Source organism: Alexandromys fortis, unplaced genomic scaffold (assembly GCF_014885135.2).
Source record: "Alexandromys fortis isolate MF-2015 unplaced genomic scaffold, M_Fortis_MF-2015_v1.1 scaffold_30, whole genome shotgun sequence".
NCBI classification, from domain to species: domain Eukaryota; kingdom Metazoa; phylum Chordata; class Mammalia; order Rodentia; family Cricetidae; genus Alexandromys; species Alexandromys fortis.
In genome coordinates, this window is record NW_026067922.1 from 14,512,820 (window position 1) to 14,530,049 (window position 17,230).

Below are 17,230 nucleotides of genomic sequence, written 5' to 3' on the forward strand. Positions count from 1 at the left end.
GGAAATGTCTTCCTTTGATTTATTTTTCTTTTCTGCCATCATGATGGGCCTCGTATTTGTCATGACAATAAAAAAGATTTACTAATCTAAACACAACATTTTGTCCCAGAGAGGACCCACCTGCAAGGATCTCTCTGATATGGGGGCTTTAAAATAAAGGGAATAGAATGTAAAAGATGAGAATGACTCTAGTTTCTTGAAGTTTTATCTCCACCAATCTCGTCTGTCTGTCTATCTTCTCTGTCTCTCTCTGTGTATGCATGTGAGTGTGCACATGTATGTTCATGTGTGACCTTGCTGTACTATAGCAGTCTAAAGTCATCTTTCCTTGGTGATCCAATGAATAGACACATCTCTCAATGGCACTTTCAACAGGGGTTGGGGCTGGGGAAGTAAGTGCCCAGGAGAGGTGCTTGTCAATCAACACTGTTTGATGGCTACAGCTAAGTCTTCCTAAATCCCTCGTCCAGACCTGGAACTGGGAACAGGCCATTCTGTGTGGACCACTGCTACAGAGGTCAGCATCTTTTGGGTTTGCCTCACTCTGGTAAAGTGGACTGCAGATACCTCTTACTTCTGCCGAGGGAGTGTAGTTACGACAGTGGCCAGAGCCAGGACCCTGCTGTCTCAGAGAGAGTCCAGAAGAGTGGATTCAGCTCTGAGGCCTGTACTGCTAGCCAAGTATCAAGCAGTGGTACCCTTCACACTGATGGCTGCAGGAAGGGCTCGGGGGCAACCTTCCCTGGCCAGCGGCATGGGTACCCTTATGAAATCATCAGTTTGGATTGCTGGGCTCCCAGACATTTTCTTGTATGTTAGGCTGGAGCTTTTTCTCCAGCGGCTTGGCTCCATGCAGCCCTGCTGCAGAGTAGGTTGTCTTGGGTCAACAATATCCATATCTTGGTTGAGTTTTAATGTGAACTCGCCTCCAGCGAGCTCACGATGGAAAAGTGCATAGCAACTGTGACACCCCAAAGAGTGACTAGCGCAGCATCTTAGGTCATGCACAGAACATTTTATTACAACAAACATGTTACCGCATACAGTAAAATCCTACAGAAGAATACATATACATATACCCCCAATACTAAAGCTCATCTGAATACACTCAGATGATATGTGATCACCCGCATCATTGTTCTTTGGCTTAAAAAGAGCTTATTAAACAATATCAGTTCATCAAGAGGGTAGGACACGAGCTGAATTATTGCTGGAAGGAACCAAGTGCTCCTGGGTTTGATGGTTTGGCTATTTATCTATGCAATAATTAGACCCCAAAATCCAATTCAATTCAAACCTGAGCCCATTTTTCCCACATTGTTTAGCCAGATAGCATCCTACAGTTTCCAGCATAAAAATGAACAGCCCATGATTTTATTATTTAACACTATATAACAGAGACACTGGGGGCTTTAAAATCAGTGTGGGGGTGTCCTACCCTCCAAAGTTCTTCAGCAAATCGCCTTTCCCAGCATCGCCACCCTGAGTCAATCGGTCATCTGACACCACTGTCTGCAACATTTAGCAAATGTCAACTAAATGACGCTCTGCTTTCCTGGTGAAGAGAGTGTGCTTCACAAACAAACACCCAGATTTAAAACTGAGAAAGGAAACCAATTTCATGATATAATCCGAACTTAATTTTTACTGTGATGATAGAATATCACAATTATTCACTTGAAGAAGGGTTATTTTTGAGTATTTTAAGCCTAGAGGTCTGACTCACCCAACCTGTGCATACACAGAGGGTCAGGAGTAGGAGGGACAGCTTGGGGTGCATTTCGGATGGCTCACGTCCCAAGTGTACGCTGCTCTTGTGCTTTCTTAGGGGAAGAAGCCATGCAGGTTCACTCAACTAGAAGAAAATGAACTCCAAGTCAGAAGATGGGGCTTCAGCTCCAATTTGTTTCTTGTCACATGATCAAGCGGGCATCTGCCCCTGTCGTTTGGGCTTTCCCAGGTAAACTGAGTACACAGGACTTAACTAAAAAAATATCAAAATCTGCAGGAAAAACGTGACTCAGTTTTCTCTCTAAAATACCTTGATAGGAGTTGGGGATATACAAATGTAACCCCTAGAATGGGGGAAGTTAGGGCAGGGAGAGCATGGTTTCCAGGATAGCCTGGGCTACATAGTTATACCCAACGTCAAGGGAAAAAAAGGCAGTCACTAAGCACACAAACAAACAAAACAGGAAATACAGAGCTCCTGACCTATTTTGGGTGAGACAAAGTGTTTTTGTTGAATTATGATGACCTTACTGAAGTATAAACATCTTTTGTGAGAAAATACATACAAATCCAGTTCCTTATCAAATTCTTAGTACTTATCCAAACACACACACACTGAAGGAACAGAACCAAAATTCACCAAGTTCTAAAAGTAAACTCTGAAGCAATATTTCTGAGATGCCTAATGAAGTCCGACATCTCAGTGCCCTCTAGCGGCAGCAGAAGAATTTCAGGGACGTTAAAATTCATTGGCAACAGAAAACTTGCAACTATTTTTGCTCTTTGATAGGGAATTGTTATTTTGCAAACGGTGAGATGCAGCTCTGGTCTGGCAAGCATCACGCGATGCTTCCACAGGAAGAGTATTTGACCTGTTCTCATCGTCTTTTCTGCCTTTTTGTTTCAGAGAAGCATCTGGTTCATCTCACGTTGACCTAGACTGGGTCTCATTCAGGCTTTCTTGGGAAATATTCCATGGAGTCACAAGCACTTTTATACCAAGCTGACCACACTCCATACTCCCGACAGAGTCCTTCCTGGCCTTGCTTCCATGACTTTTACGGAATGCGCCAACACAGCCGTTGCTGCTTTTCCAGACTTAGAGGATGACCTTCTACTCTTCCTATACTTCTGAGTAAAAAGTCCAACATTCCAAAGCAGAAGAGCCTTTAAATAGTCACCGGAGGACGTATTTTGTGATGTTTCCTGGTGAATAAAACTGGCATATTTAGTAGAAAATAACTCACCTTCTCAAGTAAGGAGGAGGAGAAAGGAAACAAGGGATTCACAGTAAAATTCCACAAAAATTCAAACACAAGTTAAATACGTTGGTCTTTGGGACGAGTGCACCTCGCTCTTCTGGGAACTGAACTCTATCCCTGCACACAGGCAGATTATCTGTTTTATAAGCTATCATTGCGTGGTTTTACCCCTTTCTTCTTAGTTCAGTCAAACTAAAACAGACATACAGTCCACATTCTCAGTAACGATAATCCACAGACAGCCAGAGGATATACAACCGAGAATCATGTTTTCATCTCTGGATAGAGAGCGAGAACCTCGGGTGGTGGACAGCTTCACGTGGAGATTCGCATAGCTGGTCAGACTATCCTTCTTGTCTCGGGTTCACCAGTCCAGCTTCAGGTCAGCCTTGCTCCATACATACTTGCCTCCCCGCTTCAGGAACATCTTCTCATCAAATCCACTGAACTTTATCGCTTCTTCCACCCCGACATCTAGGATGGACTTGGAAGGGTCCTTCCGGCCACCAGTACAGTTCAGGAAGCGCATCTGAGAAATACAAGGTAGAAATAAGTATGTTGCAATATGGTTTATCCTGTGAGACTCAACTAAAACTATCATTTCAAGAGTCCACATTCCAATCGTGTCACATGGGCACTGAGATCTAAGATAGACTCTAAAATCCTCAGACTCCACCCCCAACACAGACAGCTCACACTCGTGGAGAGGGTGGCAACCGGGAGTAATGAACAGTATGGTTTAACCACCCGAGGACTCGGCCCTCTCTCGAGACTAACTGGATTTGTTTAGATATCATTCCCTAGGGTAAAGGAGAACATAGAGAACAGCAGTATGGGCACTGTGCTCTGAGGAAGCTGAGCTGAATGTCCTCAGTGAGACGGCCACTGTGCTTGTGTGGTGTGAATTCCTGACAGAGGCTTCTCCTGAGGGGATAAGACAGAGGCTACTGAGGTGGGAAAGAGCCGGGTCCAGGACAGAAGGTCCCCAACACATACTATCCGTTTGTCTTTCTCTGTCTCTTTCCTTTTCACCCTTGCAGGCAGGAATGAGGGCTTCGAGCTTGTGTGTGTCTACACTGAACATCCTGGAGAGCATCGGATGGTGCACACAGAATCACTAAGTTAGTTGTTCAGTTGACAAAAGCAAACATTGGGTTGTCAGTGTTTGTTACAACTCTGTGGGAACCTGTCAGACAGCTTATTGGGGAATATTGCTAAAAATCTCCAGTCAATCATGACAATTTGTTCTCCAAAACATCTTCCTTTCTTCCTTTTTTTTAACCGTAGATCTATAAACTGGACATTTCTATGGTTACTTTCTCTCTTAGGTTGTATAAAATTCAAGTTGGCAATAAATAAACAAAATTGATGCACTCTCTCATTGATTAACTTGAAAATAACAAAACACAAAAGCTGTAACAAATATTTCTCAAAATGCCAAGGTCAATACTGAGCCCTTGTTTCTTTTTGTTGCTCATTTCAAATACATGGCCTGGCATGGAGTCGTCTGTCCTCTGCTGGGAATATCAGCAGAGGCCATAAATCTAAAGATCTAAATAACAACAACAAAGAAAAGGAAAGCAAGCGTGGTTTCTTTCTTATTTTAATAAGGGCGGGTTTTCCTTTGGAAGCAATGGCCTCAGAGATAATGTTGGTGGTGTCTGAAGGGGACAAAAGATTTCCTCCCATTGTCCAAGTTCATCTGTGTTAGAGGTGCTGCAGCCCCTCTGTTATTCAAGACAGGGTGGAGTGCAGGGGACGGGGTGCTGCCGCAGTGCAACCCTTGAGCCCATGCGAGACCACCCACTAGAGAGATCTACTGTGATGTCCTTATGACATCTGCAGATGTATGGCTACTTGGGATGTCATCTCATGGTGGCTCACCCCAATCCAGGTCTAGGATAATGTCCTGGGTTGATTTGGGAGAGAGCTTGGCATGTGAATCCAGGGCTGTACCATGCTGGTAATAAAACCACCAGAGCGGCACCGGACATAATAGTATCCTGAATGTGTTCATTTGGGCACACCTCTGGCATGTCTGAGCTGCCTGCTTGTCTATGAATTTATAGCTCGTGGGGGGATACTCACATATTCATCCAGAATAAGGTAGGAGTCTTTCATCTGCAGAGAAAAACAGAATCAAACTTTAGTTTTCATCCAACATAGATTGTTTACCTTTTATGCCCTATTGGCTGTTTTTCCTTTGGTGTGTGTGTGCACGCGTGCGTGCGTGCGTGCGTGCGTGTGGCAGGCAGACAGGCTACGGCCCTTAGCAGTGGAGGGTCTGCAAGGGCCCGTCCATCCAGTCATTCTGGATTTTTCTGACTCAGACCAAAAGAATTTTACCCTGAAGGCTGCTTTAAGCAGCCCAGCTTTCCCACCTCTCCAGCCGGTTCCAGAATTGCTGTCTTCATCTCTCAGTCCCCAACACAGTGACTACCATTCAAGGAATGTCCACAGTTTTTAATGTCCAAGTGAGGCTCTTGGCGGAGGACATTGTTTCTGAAGCTCCTAATGTTGCTGTGACCTGATGTGGGACAGTTTTGTGTTCTCGGGTGTACTGGACACTGCTGTTACTCTCTGTAGGGAGATTCCGACACTCTTTCCTCCCTCTAATAAGAGCTAGGCAGTAAATTTTATTTTTCCCTTTCTTCCCACTTCCCTCCTTCCTTCCTCACTTTCCTTCCTTTCCTCTTCCCTTCTTCCTTCTCTCCTCCTCCTCCATGCCTGCCTGCCTTTTTGACAAGGCATCAGGTAGCCTAGGCTGACCTCAAACTCACTACATGGCCAAGGGCGTCCCTGAGTTTTGGGTTCTCCTGCTGCCACCTCTTGAATGCTAGATTATAAACTTGCAGTGAGTGTTTTAAGCTATCCTGGGGAATCGAACCCAGAGCTTGCAGCATGCTAGGTAGGGATTCTCCCAAGTCAGACACGTTTTTAGACCAGTTAATATTCCGTGCACACAGAACACAGTCTGTGTCCTTGTTAATCAGCTCTGGACCACACTGTAGAAGCCACCTCCACCATCACCATCAAAACAAGAAAACAAATTTTGGTGCAAATAAATTCATAAAAGAATGGAGTGCAACTCTACTGCCTGGTAATTTTAGATATAGGCTCTCAAAATTGGAAAACCATTTCTTCTACATTTTATCCAGCTTTGAAAATACTCACTAGAGAGGGTGTAAGGGACAGTCGTAATGACGCTAACACCAACATGGAGCACACCTCCTTCAGTGTGTCAGCCCTGCCCACATGCTTCCCAACATGTAGCTGTGTGTGTATTTCATAATAGAGTTATAAATATATGTATTCATTTAATTGATCTGTGAGGTGGCCTAGTCAAACCCATTCTTAGACAAAAAAAAAAAAAAACAGTATCGTTGAAGAACCCCAGTCCCAGATGACAGGTAACCATACTCCATCTCCTTGACTCTAGGATTGATTACACACCTCCCCTTTCTCCTTCCAGAACATCTAGAATAACAAGATGGCAAATTGCAAAGCTCTCAGCACTGTAGTTATGTGGTAGTAAACACGGCAGCTTTTGCTGCATACAAACCTTCTGGTTAGATTCCGGCACCAAACAGGACACCTCTTGGTGACGCTCTAAGAATGCTTCAAATTCTTCATTGCTTATAAGAAATCGTTCTGCTTCCCTCAGGGCAGCTTCTCCAGAGTTCTCACCCTCAATTAGGAGGCACTGGAAGACCTGGGAGAAGATAAAGCATCTGTTAGACGAGGAGCCTCACAATACCATTCTCTCCAAGCCTCCGGGGAGCAGACCCTACCCAGTTCAGTACTAGCAAGCTCAGAATACAATTGATAGTCACCGCTAAGTCTGTGAACATTTAGACTATGAGGATCCGAGCCACAAGGGATGGAGCTAACGAAGTTCAGACGCTTTCCTTTGGAGCATTGCTAATTTTGGTCAAGAGCCCGCAGATAGCAGAGGTTTTGAAGAAGAAGCAAGAACTGGCCCTTAACTCTGAGAGCCAGTATCTTAAAATGAAGGATCAGGAAATCGGAGTAGAAGAGAGAAGAATGCAGGGAAAGGCCACGAGAAAAGAGGAATCAGGGCGAGGAAGGAAGGATGTACAGATGAGTCTTAAGAATAAGCGAGTGAAGGGAGAATAGTGAGGGGCAGTAAGGGTCAATGTAGCACTCAGGTAAAAGAGAGAGAGGAGATGAGCAGCCTGGCAGGTGACTGGAGGGACAGGTGCACCCCTCTTTCCGAGGTCTCTGCCTCTCTTTGTCCTGACTCCACCATTCAGCTTTCGTTAGCTGTTTTTCATTTATTCTGTGACTGAGGGTGTCGTTGACGTTAAATTTCAACACATTTATTGTTTTAAAAAATCTTTAAAGTATATAGCATTTATAGCTTATTTCTAACCTATTTCCAAATATTCCAGTACAGTCAATGGAAGAAAATTCTTATCCTTATTCCCCTACTGACTCGGCTCAGTTGGCATCTAAAGAAGATGCAAGGTTGCCCCGGAATGACAGCTTTTCTTGGGTGAGCACGACTCTGGCCTAGCTTAGGCCTTCTCACCCGGGCCAGCCCCATATGTGGAAATTCTTTCCTGCTTTCGAAACACAGTCCAATGTAACTTCTTCCACGATGTCTTGCCATTCAGCTTGGTGTGCCACACCTTCCCAAGTCCTCCATATGTACGTGTCAGGGAACTTGCACCCTCCGTCTTCTAGTCCTTCCCAAAACTCAGTTCCCAAATCCCATCCTTCACTTTGTCTACTCTGTCTCCAGGCACAGATCCAAAGGAATTACAACGAGGATAACCACATGGCTTGTTAAAAATACAAGCACACCCCAGCTCTCCCAACCAGGCCCACCCTTATTGGACAACAGTAGATGCATGAAGGGGTCCAAGAAGCTGCTTTCTAAGCAGTCCCCTTGGTGGGCTCTGAGCAGTCAGGGGCAGAAAATATGAATTTCCCATTTATGGTGGGTCCTGTTTCTCATAGGCAGGCTTGTATCTTTGTGAGCCTGGGACTTCCAGTGATTGCTATCTGGGACAGTCCTAAGGAGTGCATTTTGGAATAAAGGCCAACATTGCTCTATAGACTTCCCCTGTGACCAAGTAATTCAATGCAAACTCAAGAGCATCGGGATTTATGAAGATCATCTAGCCCATGCACTGTAAACCTGGAGTAGGAATTTACTTGAGGCCCAGCATGGCCTTTACTCTCAGAATAATCCTGAAGAAAACCATTTCGAGATTTTGGAAACAGACACGAAACACACAACAGCGAGGATGGAAACTTAACAAAGCCCAGAGTTAAAGTACCGGCTAGAAAGTTCCAGAGTCCCCAGGGTCCCTAACTTGAGTCTCACCTAGCGAAGCCTCCCTTGCGTGTTTTGTGGATTAAAGTCAAGCAAGCGGCAGTGTGGATTTACCTTCCAGCGGACAGGGTTCAGGGCCTTGATGTGTTCATTCATGTCTTCATCCACATTGAAGCGATTGATGACGGAGTTGATCTTGAAAGCCACCTTGTAGTCTCGACACCACTTCCTCAGTTTTTGAAGGTTTTCCACGTGGTTCTTTTTCCCCTGACCCCGGCCAATGAGAACATTAACATCCTCAATGAAGCTGTCACAAGAGATGGCAAGAATGTCCAGATAGTCACCTGCAGGAAAAGGATGATGATGATGGTAATAATAATAATAATAACAACAATAATAATAATCTGCCCCCTAAGCCCTCGAATCCATTTGCATCTCTTTACAGTAAAGTGCACCATCTTCGCAGCTGCGTTTTAAAGACTTTCCTGATTCTCTGTTCTCTGTCCTGGACGCAGGAAAGTCAGAGAGATGTGAATTACGCAGGGCATGTATGTATGCGATCAATAAAATACATACATGCATAATGAAATCACAGAGTTACTTAATGTGATCAATTTTATACTGCACCCATGCAGGTACCTGAATCATCATTAGCACCATTTAATATGATTTTTCTCTTGTGTTGTCATAGAGACGCACAAATCATGAAGCCTGTTTCTATTAATTATGAAGGATTGTAGGCTTGCTTTGCCCGGCATACAGACAAACTTGTGTCTTAGTTGTTTAGTCATTTCTCCAGGCTCAGGAGCTTCCTCTTGCTGTGCCTTACACGTTTATTTACTATGGAACTATTTGCAGACACTCTGTGCTGCATTGGGTGTGAGCGATAGAGAGGCTGAGACAATCCAGATAAAGGGGAGCTGGGTGCAGGAGCCACAGAACAAACAGGCCCCACCCTGCAAGGCCATGCATTAAGAGTCCTGACAGGGAGTCATGGGGAGAGCTATAAAATATTGACATTGAGCTTGGCATTGGGCCTCTCTTCACCGGTCTCTGGAGCTCCAGTGTCTGCTCTGTGTATCCTGTGACAGCCATTTTCCTTCCCTGCTCCCCGCCCTCGGCTGCCTGAGAAGAGCAGGCATTCTGGGGCCTGAGGTAATCCTTGCAGCTGACCAAGCTTGAGCTCTCTTGGTTGGTGAGAATGTCCAAATGTCTCCATTTTACTCTAAAATTCTCTTCCCATTATAGAAGGGAAGAGTTCCAAAATTTCTTTCTGATACTATTCTCTATAATCGCGAAAAGACTAATTTTAGCGTTAGGTTTACTCCATGCTGCCTGTATCTAACAAGCACACACCGGAGCCAGAATAAATTTCCTGTTATTTAAATCAACTCAAAGTGTTCCACAACTTGACCTCAAGTGAATTCCTAAGGGAGGCCCCACCAGGATGAGGTAACTGAACACATAGTCTCTAACAAAACCAAGGGGACACAGAAGCTCAAACCAAACACATGAAAAGCAGTCTCTTCCAGGAGCACCTTGGCTGGCTGATTGACAAAAGCACCGAGCATCTGCTGGTCCATCCCTCTATCCTCACCCTGCACTCCATCTTTAGCTGTGTTTTTTGTGATGTCCCCCCATCTTTAGCTGTGTTTCTCTGATGTGCCCCCATCTTTAGCTGAGTTTCTCTGATGTCCCCTCCTCCTGGTCACAGCTCTTGGGTGGAATCATTTGACAGAGCAGGTCTATTGGTTCAGGTCTTGTGTTTTTCCAGAAGAGCTGAGGCTCTGGTGGGGTTCTGTGCAGCCTCTGCCTATATGGTTGCTACATTATGCAGCATGCATAACAACAGTGGGTGATGCGTGTAAGCTCCAGCCATGCGGCCATGTGTCAGGATTATGTAGACACATATATGACGTGTTTACGTGTATTGTTGGAGTCCTGGAGGACTCCATGTACTTAGCAATACATGCTTGAGTGACCAGCCCTCTGTGACACTGTCTGATCCAATATGGAAGTGTCCTGTGCGAAGACAACCCCAACATTGTCGAGGTTCACTGTTAGGAAGAAAAGAAAACCTGTGCGGGCTCAGTTAGAGATGGGCTCAAAAACAGATGGCCTCTCTGGACTCCGTGATACACACCTGTGGCCTGCTGCTATCTTGCTCTGTTTTTGCTCTCCCTGAAAGAGTCTTGGCAGTCTGCCAACAAACTCCCAAACTTGGAGGTGTTGTGCGTCTCTGATAGCTTCTCCTCATGCCCGAGGACATAGGTCCAACTTCGAGTTATTTGCGGACAATTATAATTGGGATAGTTTTACAGAGAATATCGCTTTATGTATCTGGGATAATTTGAGGGTAGGCAATTTTCCATCTAGTCTAAAAGCCAGTTAACATTTGCAATTGCCATCTACCTGACTACCACGAAGAGAGCCTTGTTGTTGACTTTTGCGGTCTGTGTGTTTCCCTCTCTCTAGCCGATGATGCTGAGTCACATGACCCTTTCTGGGTGGTCTCTGACCACAGTCTCTGACACTGTCCCGAAGCATACGTCCTGTCCACACTCTTTGACACAGGGGCAGATGTTTTGAGTCTTTCATAAAGAGCGACTACTGCCTGAGTACACCCTTCAAGACATGGTCCACTGCTCCCTATTCACGCTGCTTCTGCCAACCTTCCTCCTGTCTCACTTTGTGGCCCCAGAGTCTCCGTCCAGTGCCTCTCGTCACAGACGTCTGGCTTGGTACACCACGACAGCTTCCTCCTTGAGTTGCTGTCCCTGTTTGCAAGAATCCTCCTTGCCTGCCCAAACATCATAGACAGCCTTCACCCACAAGCTCAGCCTCTGCCTGCAGGTGGATGCATTCTGTAAAACCGTCTGGTCAGTGTCCCTAACCAAAAGTGCTGGCTTCCCTTTGAATGACTGCAGAGCTTCACAGGGTCACAAAGCAAGGGTGGAGTAAGGGAACCAGAGGGGAGGTTTGAACTGTCTTCTAAACAGAAAGTAATCACAACGAGCCACCTCATGCTCCCAAAACACTACAAACATGGACCGCTCAATCACTGCAGATCTCAGAAAATATTAAGAGCACCAAAAATCAGTCAGTCCGTGTGCTTTGAGCTTCTAATATGACTAGACTTATAATCAGCTTAGTCCTAACAGAGATTCAAAAAAAAAAGTCTCACTAGACATCCCTGGCTGAGCTAGAACTCCCTATAGAGATCAGGTTGGCCTCAAACTCACCAAGATCCATCTCTCCTCCCAGGTGCCGGCACTGAAGGTATTCACTGCCATGCCCTGTCACTAACAGAGACATTTATAAAGCTGTAGAGTGTGTTGATTTTCCTCAGTAATGGCTAAACCTAGAGCCCAGTTATCCATGAGTGCTAAATTAGTAGGTGTAGCAACGATCCGCACACTGACTTGTGTTCTCCTCTCTGTCTCCCCGTACCTGTTTATTAGCACCCAACAGAAACAAAATAATCTAACACCATGCACAACTCAGGAGAGATTATAAGAAACAAGATTAAATTAGGTTTTCTTTCCTCCCAGTTCCCCAGATGTCCTGGCCTGGAGCCCAGAAAGGGAGAAAACACAGGAGTCAACATACGAGTTGTACTGAGCAAGGTCTTGCCTGCGGGAACTTACCATAGTCCATGAACCACTTCTCGCGAATGAGGCTGCCATTGCTCACGATGCTCACAGAGGGCAGGGCCAGCTCCTCCTTGCAGAATCTCACGAGCTTACCCACGTATTCACCCCTGTCCTGCAGAAAGGGTTCTCCTCCTGAAAAGTTGATCTTCTCCATACCTATAAGGGGCAAAAGCTATATGTTTCGCATTTTCCAAATACTCATTTCATTATTTTGGTTATGAGGCTGGAAGAGAGGACCAGAGTTCAGTTCCCAGAGCCCACGTTGGACAGTTCACAGTTCCCTTCAGGGGATTCTATGCTTCTGGGGACACTGACCAACACAGGCACTCATGCACACACACACATACACACATAATAAATCTTATTATTATTTTGTAATATTTTAGTGTGTATTTGTATGTATTTACATGGAGGATGGGATAGAAACAGATCCCAGGGTCTTGTATATACTAGACAGGCACTTTGGGATGATGAGATACACTCACAGCCTCATTAATTTTTGTTTTAAAGACAAATTAACATTTCCTTATGGTAAAATTAATGAGATAAAACTAACCATTATTCTCTTTTTTTTATCTCATCCTGTTTTCCAATATTCATACCACTCTCAACAACTGTGGGTTCTGTTCATGGTCTAAACTAGGAAGGAAGTGACTGTAGTATTTCGTTCCTCTTCTTTTTCTATTTGGAAACAGATACACTCAATGACGGGAAACCAATTCCACATCGCAGCACACTCTCTGAGAAGTCCAAGGGCACTGTGAGTCCATCGGGAGATGCTCAGAACAAAAAGTCAATCCCAGATGCATCTGGGAGAAGATGTGGGGGTGACCATGAATTCATCACAGCTGTGCTATCCGGAGCTCAGAGTCCAGTTCTGTCAAAGAGCTAAGGCGTAGGTGAGTGGGCAGGTGACTCCTAAAGCTTTCAGTGAGGAAAGCAGAGACGGTGGATACCTTACGAAATCCCTGCTGCCAAAAGGCTGAACCTTAATCTAGGTCCCAGTGAGGTACCAAGGCTCAGAGTCTTTCCTGTGGGTAATGAGCCAGTTCAGACTGGAGCCAAGTGAATCAGATCCCACCATGCAGGGCTGTGTATTGCATGATTTCATTATCACACACATAACATCAGGCGAGTCTAAAGTGAGCATCACAAATCCAACTGGGAGTCCCCCTGGGGTCAGTGTGGTGGCTGGGAGGCCAGCTTGCTCCTGGAGCGCTGGCTAATAATTCTCTATTTCCCAGCTGTGGTCCAGGGAGACCTCTTTGCAGAGTCATGGGGAAGTGCAGTTAGCATGCTTGGTGCCTAGACCTGTCGACTGTGCTTCGGTTAAAGAGAAGAGAAGGCAATTTCTAGATGATCAGGTATTCTGGAAAGAGAGAAAGGGAGGGAGGGAGAAAGGGAGGGAAAGAAAGAAGGAGGGAACAAGGAAGAGAGGGAGAGAGGGAAGGAGAGAGAGGGAAAGAGGGATGGAAGGAGGGAGAGAGTGAGGAAGGAAGAGAAGAAGTGAGGGAGGGAGGGCAGGTTAGGAGGTGAAAATGCTGCACAGCAAATCTTAGGAGAAAAATCCCATGACGTGCCTGTCAAAATCATGTTAAGGTTTACAGAGGGCTGGAGAGGTGACTAGGTGTTATGACCCACTTGCTGCACAAGCCTGAGAACTTTTGTTTGGATCCCTGATACCCTAGAAAACCTGAACACCGCAGTGAGCATTTATGACGCCATCCTTCCTACTTCAGGATGGGAGGAAAGAGAGTCTTCTGTGAGGCTCAAATGCCAACCTACACTGCACATCATGTCAATGGCAGAGAAACCCTGTCCCGTAGGGCAGACTGATACCTGAAGTAGTTGTCTTTTGGTGGTCACAGGCTACAGCTCTGCTGTTGCCAAGCAGGTGACCAGATTACCACACACACACATGCACACACATACACATATACACACACACATACCATACATACATATATATAAGTGCGCACACACCACAATACATATATACACGCATGCAGACACACCACACACCACACACACACAATGTGTATGCAAAGAATGCAAAGATTTTCTTCTTTTGAGGGAAAAGTCTTCACCAAGGAACAGGGTGAAGCTTCTGCCAGGCTGTTCACACCGGGGACGTGGGTCTTCCCTTCCCCTTTCCCACTTAGTGTTTCTGGAAATCAGATTTCTCTGGGCAGACTCTTCCAGGGACACAACTTTCCTGAGTTCCTGTTTCCAAACACCAGGAGGAACAGGGCCCTGTTCACACCTCTGCTCTCGGGAGCGACTGTTCACCTCCCAGACTGGAGCAAGCTGTTGTTCCCTGGCCCATCCTTGAAAGACTGCCTGTTCCCTGCCCCACGATGCTGTGTCTAAATCTCAGGGAGCCCTTCGAACCCTCATCCTATGTGCAACCCCTGTTATCTGGCATGCGCATTCTGGCTTTTGCCTGGGCTAGGAGCTTACCAGCCTGTTTGAGCAGAAGCAGCCCTCGCTTGGCCTCCTCCAGGGGCAGCACGAAGGATGTCTTGGCTGTGTGGAAGCAGAACCCGCACTTGTAATTGCACTGACGGGTGAAGTGGTAGTTGACGCTAACAGGGACTGTAGGCTGAGAATCGTTTGGTTCTTCCGGGGTCTCCTCGGGCATGGTCCGGACCTGTGGCTGTGGTTGTCCCTTTCCAGAACCTAGCCATTTCAGTGCTAGTCTAAACCAGCAAAACAGGATGGCCAGTCCACTCCAGAGGGAGTCTAGCTGCTGCTGGAACAGGCTCAGCAGCCCCGCAGCGAGAGCAGTGGGCAGGAGCATCCCCATGGTGATCTGCACTCACCTGCAGCTGCCAGAGGGCTTATAAGCTGCGGGCCAGCCACACCCCCGTGCATTCTGTCACATGGCAGAGGGAAACGCCTCCCTTGAGTAAGTCTCAGCTGAGCAGAGTTTCTGTTTTCTGAAAATGAAAGTTGAACCTGAGCCAAGACAGAAGCCTGGGACGGAGGCCAATGGGCTGCCTTTCCCTGGCTCACGGCTGCTCCTATGCTATGACCCCTGTAAACAGCGTCAGTCCTGATGAGCCCGATGACGCTGCAAAGATTCCAGCAGCCACCAATTTCTAAACAAGGGTCGTCCAGACACATAGCTGCCTCCCAACAGGTTATTATTTTAACACAAAATTATGCGTTAAGCTTCTTGTAACGAATATCTATGCATACTTAGCAATTTTTAAATCCTCTTCTTTGGTTCTCCACCCACCCCACTCGTGCCTTACAAACAAACAAATAAACAAAACCGAACCACCAAAAACCTGGAGTTTTATAACTTTGCACGAGGCAGACCATGCAGGCTGACCTTGGCAGCTCTCTCAAAGAGGAAGGAAAAGGAGTTCAAGACTGGTAGATGTCAGGAAAAACAAAAAAACAACAAACAAATAAATATAGCAAAGAAATTCCGCACAGTAAAGTTAATCACTTTAAAATTGGATTTCTTAGTAATTATTTTTTTTTCTCTTTTATATTGCCAGAGGACACACATTGTAGATTTTCCTCAGACTCTTCCTTTCAAAGCTTTGCCATCGTGGTACAGTTCTGCAGTCCTGTGCACAGTGTGGCCGGTTCCTTTCCTCCAGGCAAGCTCCTGTGTTTTGGTAATAAGGTCGTTTCAGACAACACATTAAATTTGCTTTGCTTGTCTCTGGACTTCTCCTCTTCTGATGCTTCTGTCTCCCCTCTGGCATCTTTCCCAAGGAGCTCCATGCTTCTTGAGTTGTCTTCTTTGTGTTGTTTCTACTTTAGTGTTTGGGGGGAAGTAGAGAGAGTCTTGGACATACAGTTCCTTCTGCCTCTGAGAAGGAAAGGACAGCACCACAGCTAAAGACCACAATTTAGCAGGCTTCATAAATGCTGATGGAGGGACTAAAAGAACCAAGCTTGGAAATTCTTCTACTATGTATATCTTTTAGTTGTTTTTTTAAAAAAAGCCTCTTTGAATGGAACATTTTGCTTTTTGTAACACCAGATATTGTTTCCAATCTTCCCTTACAGCCACTGCATCTTCTTTCTCTAGTAAACAAAGAGGTTGTAGGCTGAGAGTCCCTTATCTAACATCTGGAGGGGAGATGTGATTCTTATTTCATGGTTTGTTTCTCAGATTTGGGGAAAATTTATACTGACAAAGACTATCATTGACTGGTCACCCTGGAAGTAATACAAGACACGTTTTAAATGGAATCTACACACAGAGCAGTTGTATTCATGGAGTTTTATACCTCTCTCTCGCTCCCCCCCCCCCCGTGTGTGTGTGTGTGTGTGTGTGTGTGTGTGTATGTGTGTAAAAAGCTAACCATTCTAGATTTGAATTTACAGGCATTCAACCTGAATGCCTGTAATGTGGCATCTTCTTCCCAAGAGGCTCGCATGAAGTACTTAGGGTTGCTTGCTGTGACAGTCAGAGAAAGAATCATTTCCCAGGGTCCAGCTGGCCAATGCTGGTTCTTTCTTCAAGAGAAGAAGTCAGTTTGCCAGAGAGATGACTGGAAGCCCATGTTCCCTGTAGTGTTACAGAGCCAGGATGTGGATTCCTCCAAGAGTTCATCTACAGACTGATGGGTAAGGAAATATAACACAGGGGCTGGGACAATAACTCTGCTGGCAAAGGGCTTAACTTGTATTGTGTTAACATTTTCTGAGGCAACAAAAACAACAAACATGTTTTCATCTCAGAAAGGGCGTCAGCGAAGGACCAAAGTTCAATTCCAGCCAAGCGCAATTTGGTGAGCCAATGAGTTTATTATATTTATAGAGCGGGGGAGGGGGGGATGGGCTACTTCTGAAGAAAAGCATCGTGGCAGAGCCCTGCCCCAGCATGGATGAGGACCTCATGGAAACTGCACCACGCGGGTCCCCTTTCAGCTAATCTTAAACTTGGAATGTATCCTATGATTTCCCAGGATCACTTGAATTTGTGAGAGCAGGAAGGAGTCACAGGGAAATACCAGGTGAGGGTCTTGTGACATTCCCCTCTTCTGTCTACCAAGGCACCATGTCAATAGCTCTTTCCTGTTACCACAGACTTGGCTACCACTGCACTGATTCCCTGATTAGTGAACAAGAAAACCTTTGGTTCAAAGTGGCGGTGGGGTGAATGGGTTTTACCCTCAGTAGGAAAGACCATGCTGTAACATCTTGGAAGTGGTGGGCCTGAGTTTGATTCCCAGAACCTATATAAATAATGCCGTGTGTCGTATCACCTGCCTGGAATCCCAGCACTGGGGATAGGGAGACAGCCAGATCCCTAC

General features: G+C 45.7%; 1 protein-coding gene across 1 annotated transcript; it reads right to left on the reverse strand.

The window, feature by feature from the left end:
• Positions 1-1,005: 1,005 nt before the first annotated feature.
• Positions 1,006-14,754, reverse strand: Rsad2 (radical S-adenosyl methionine domain containing 2). The gene is made up of 6 exons (XM_050141883.1): positions 14,409-14,754; positions 11,943-12,104; positions 8,410-8,639; positions 6,556-6,705; positions 5,082-5,114; positions 1,006-3,522 (listed from the first exon to the last, which is right to left on the reverse strand). Exons 1-6 carry the CDS (start codon positions 14,752-14,754, stop codon positions 3,358-3,360), a joined length of 1,086 nt encoding a protein of 361 aa, XP_049997840.1. The 3' UTR covers positions 1,006-3,357.
• Between the last annotated feature and the right edge of the window lie 2,476 nt (positions 14,755-17,230).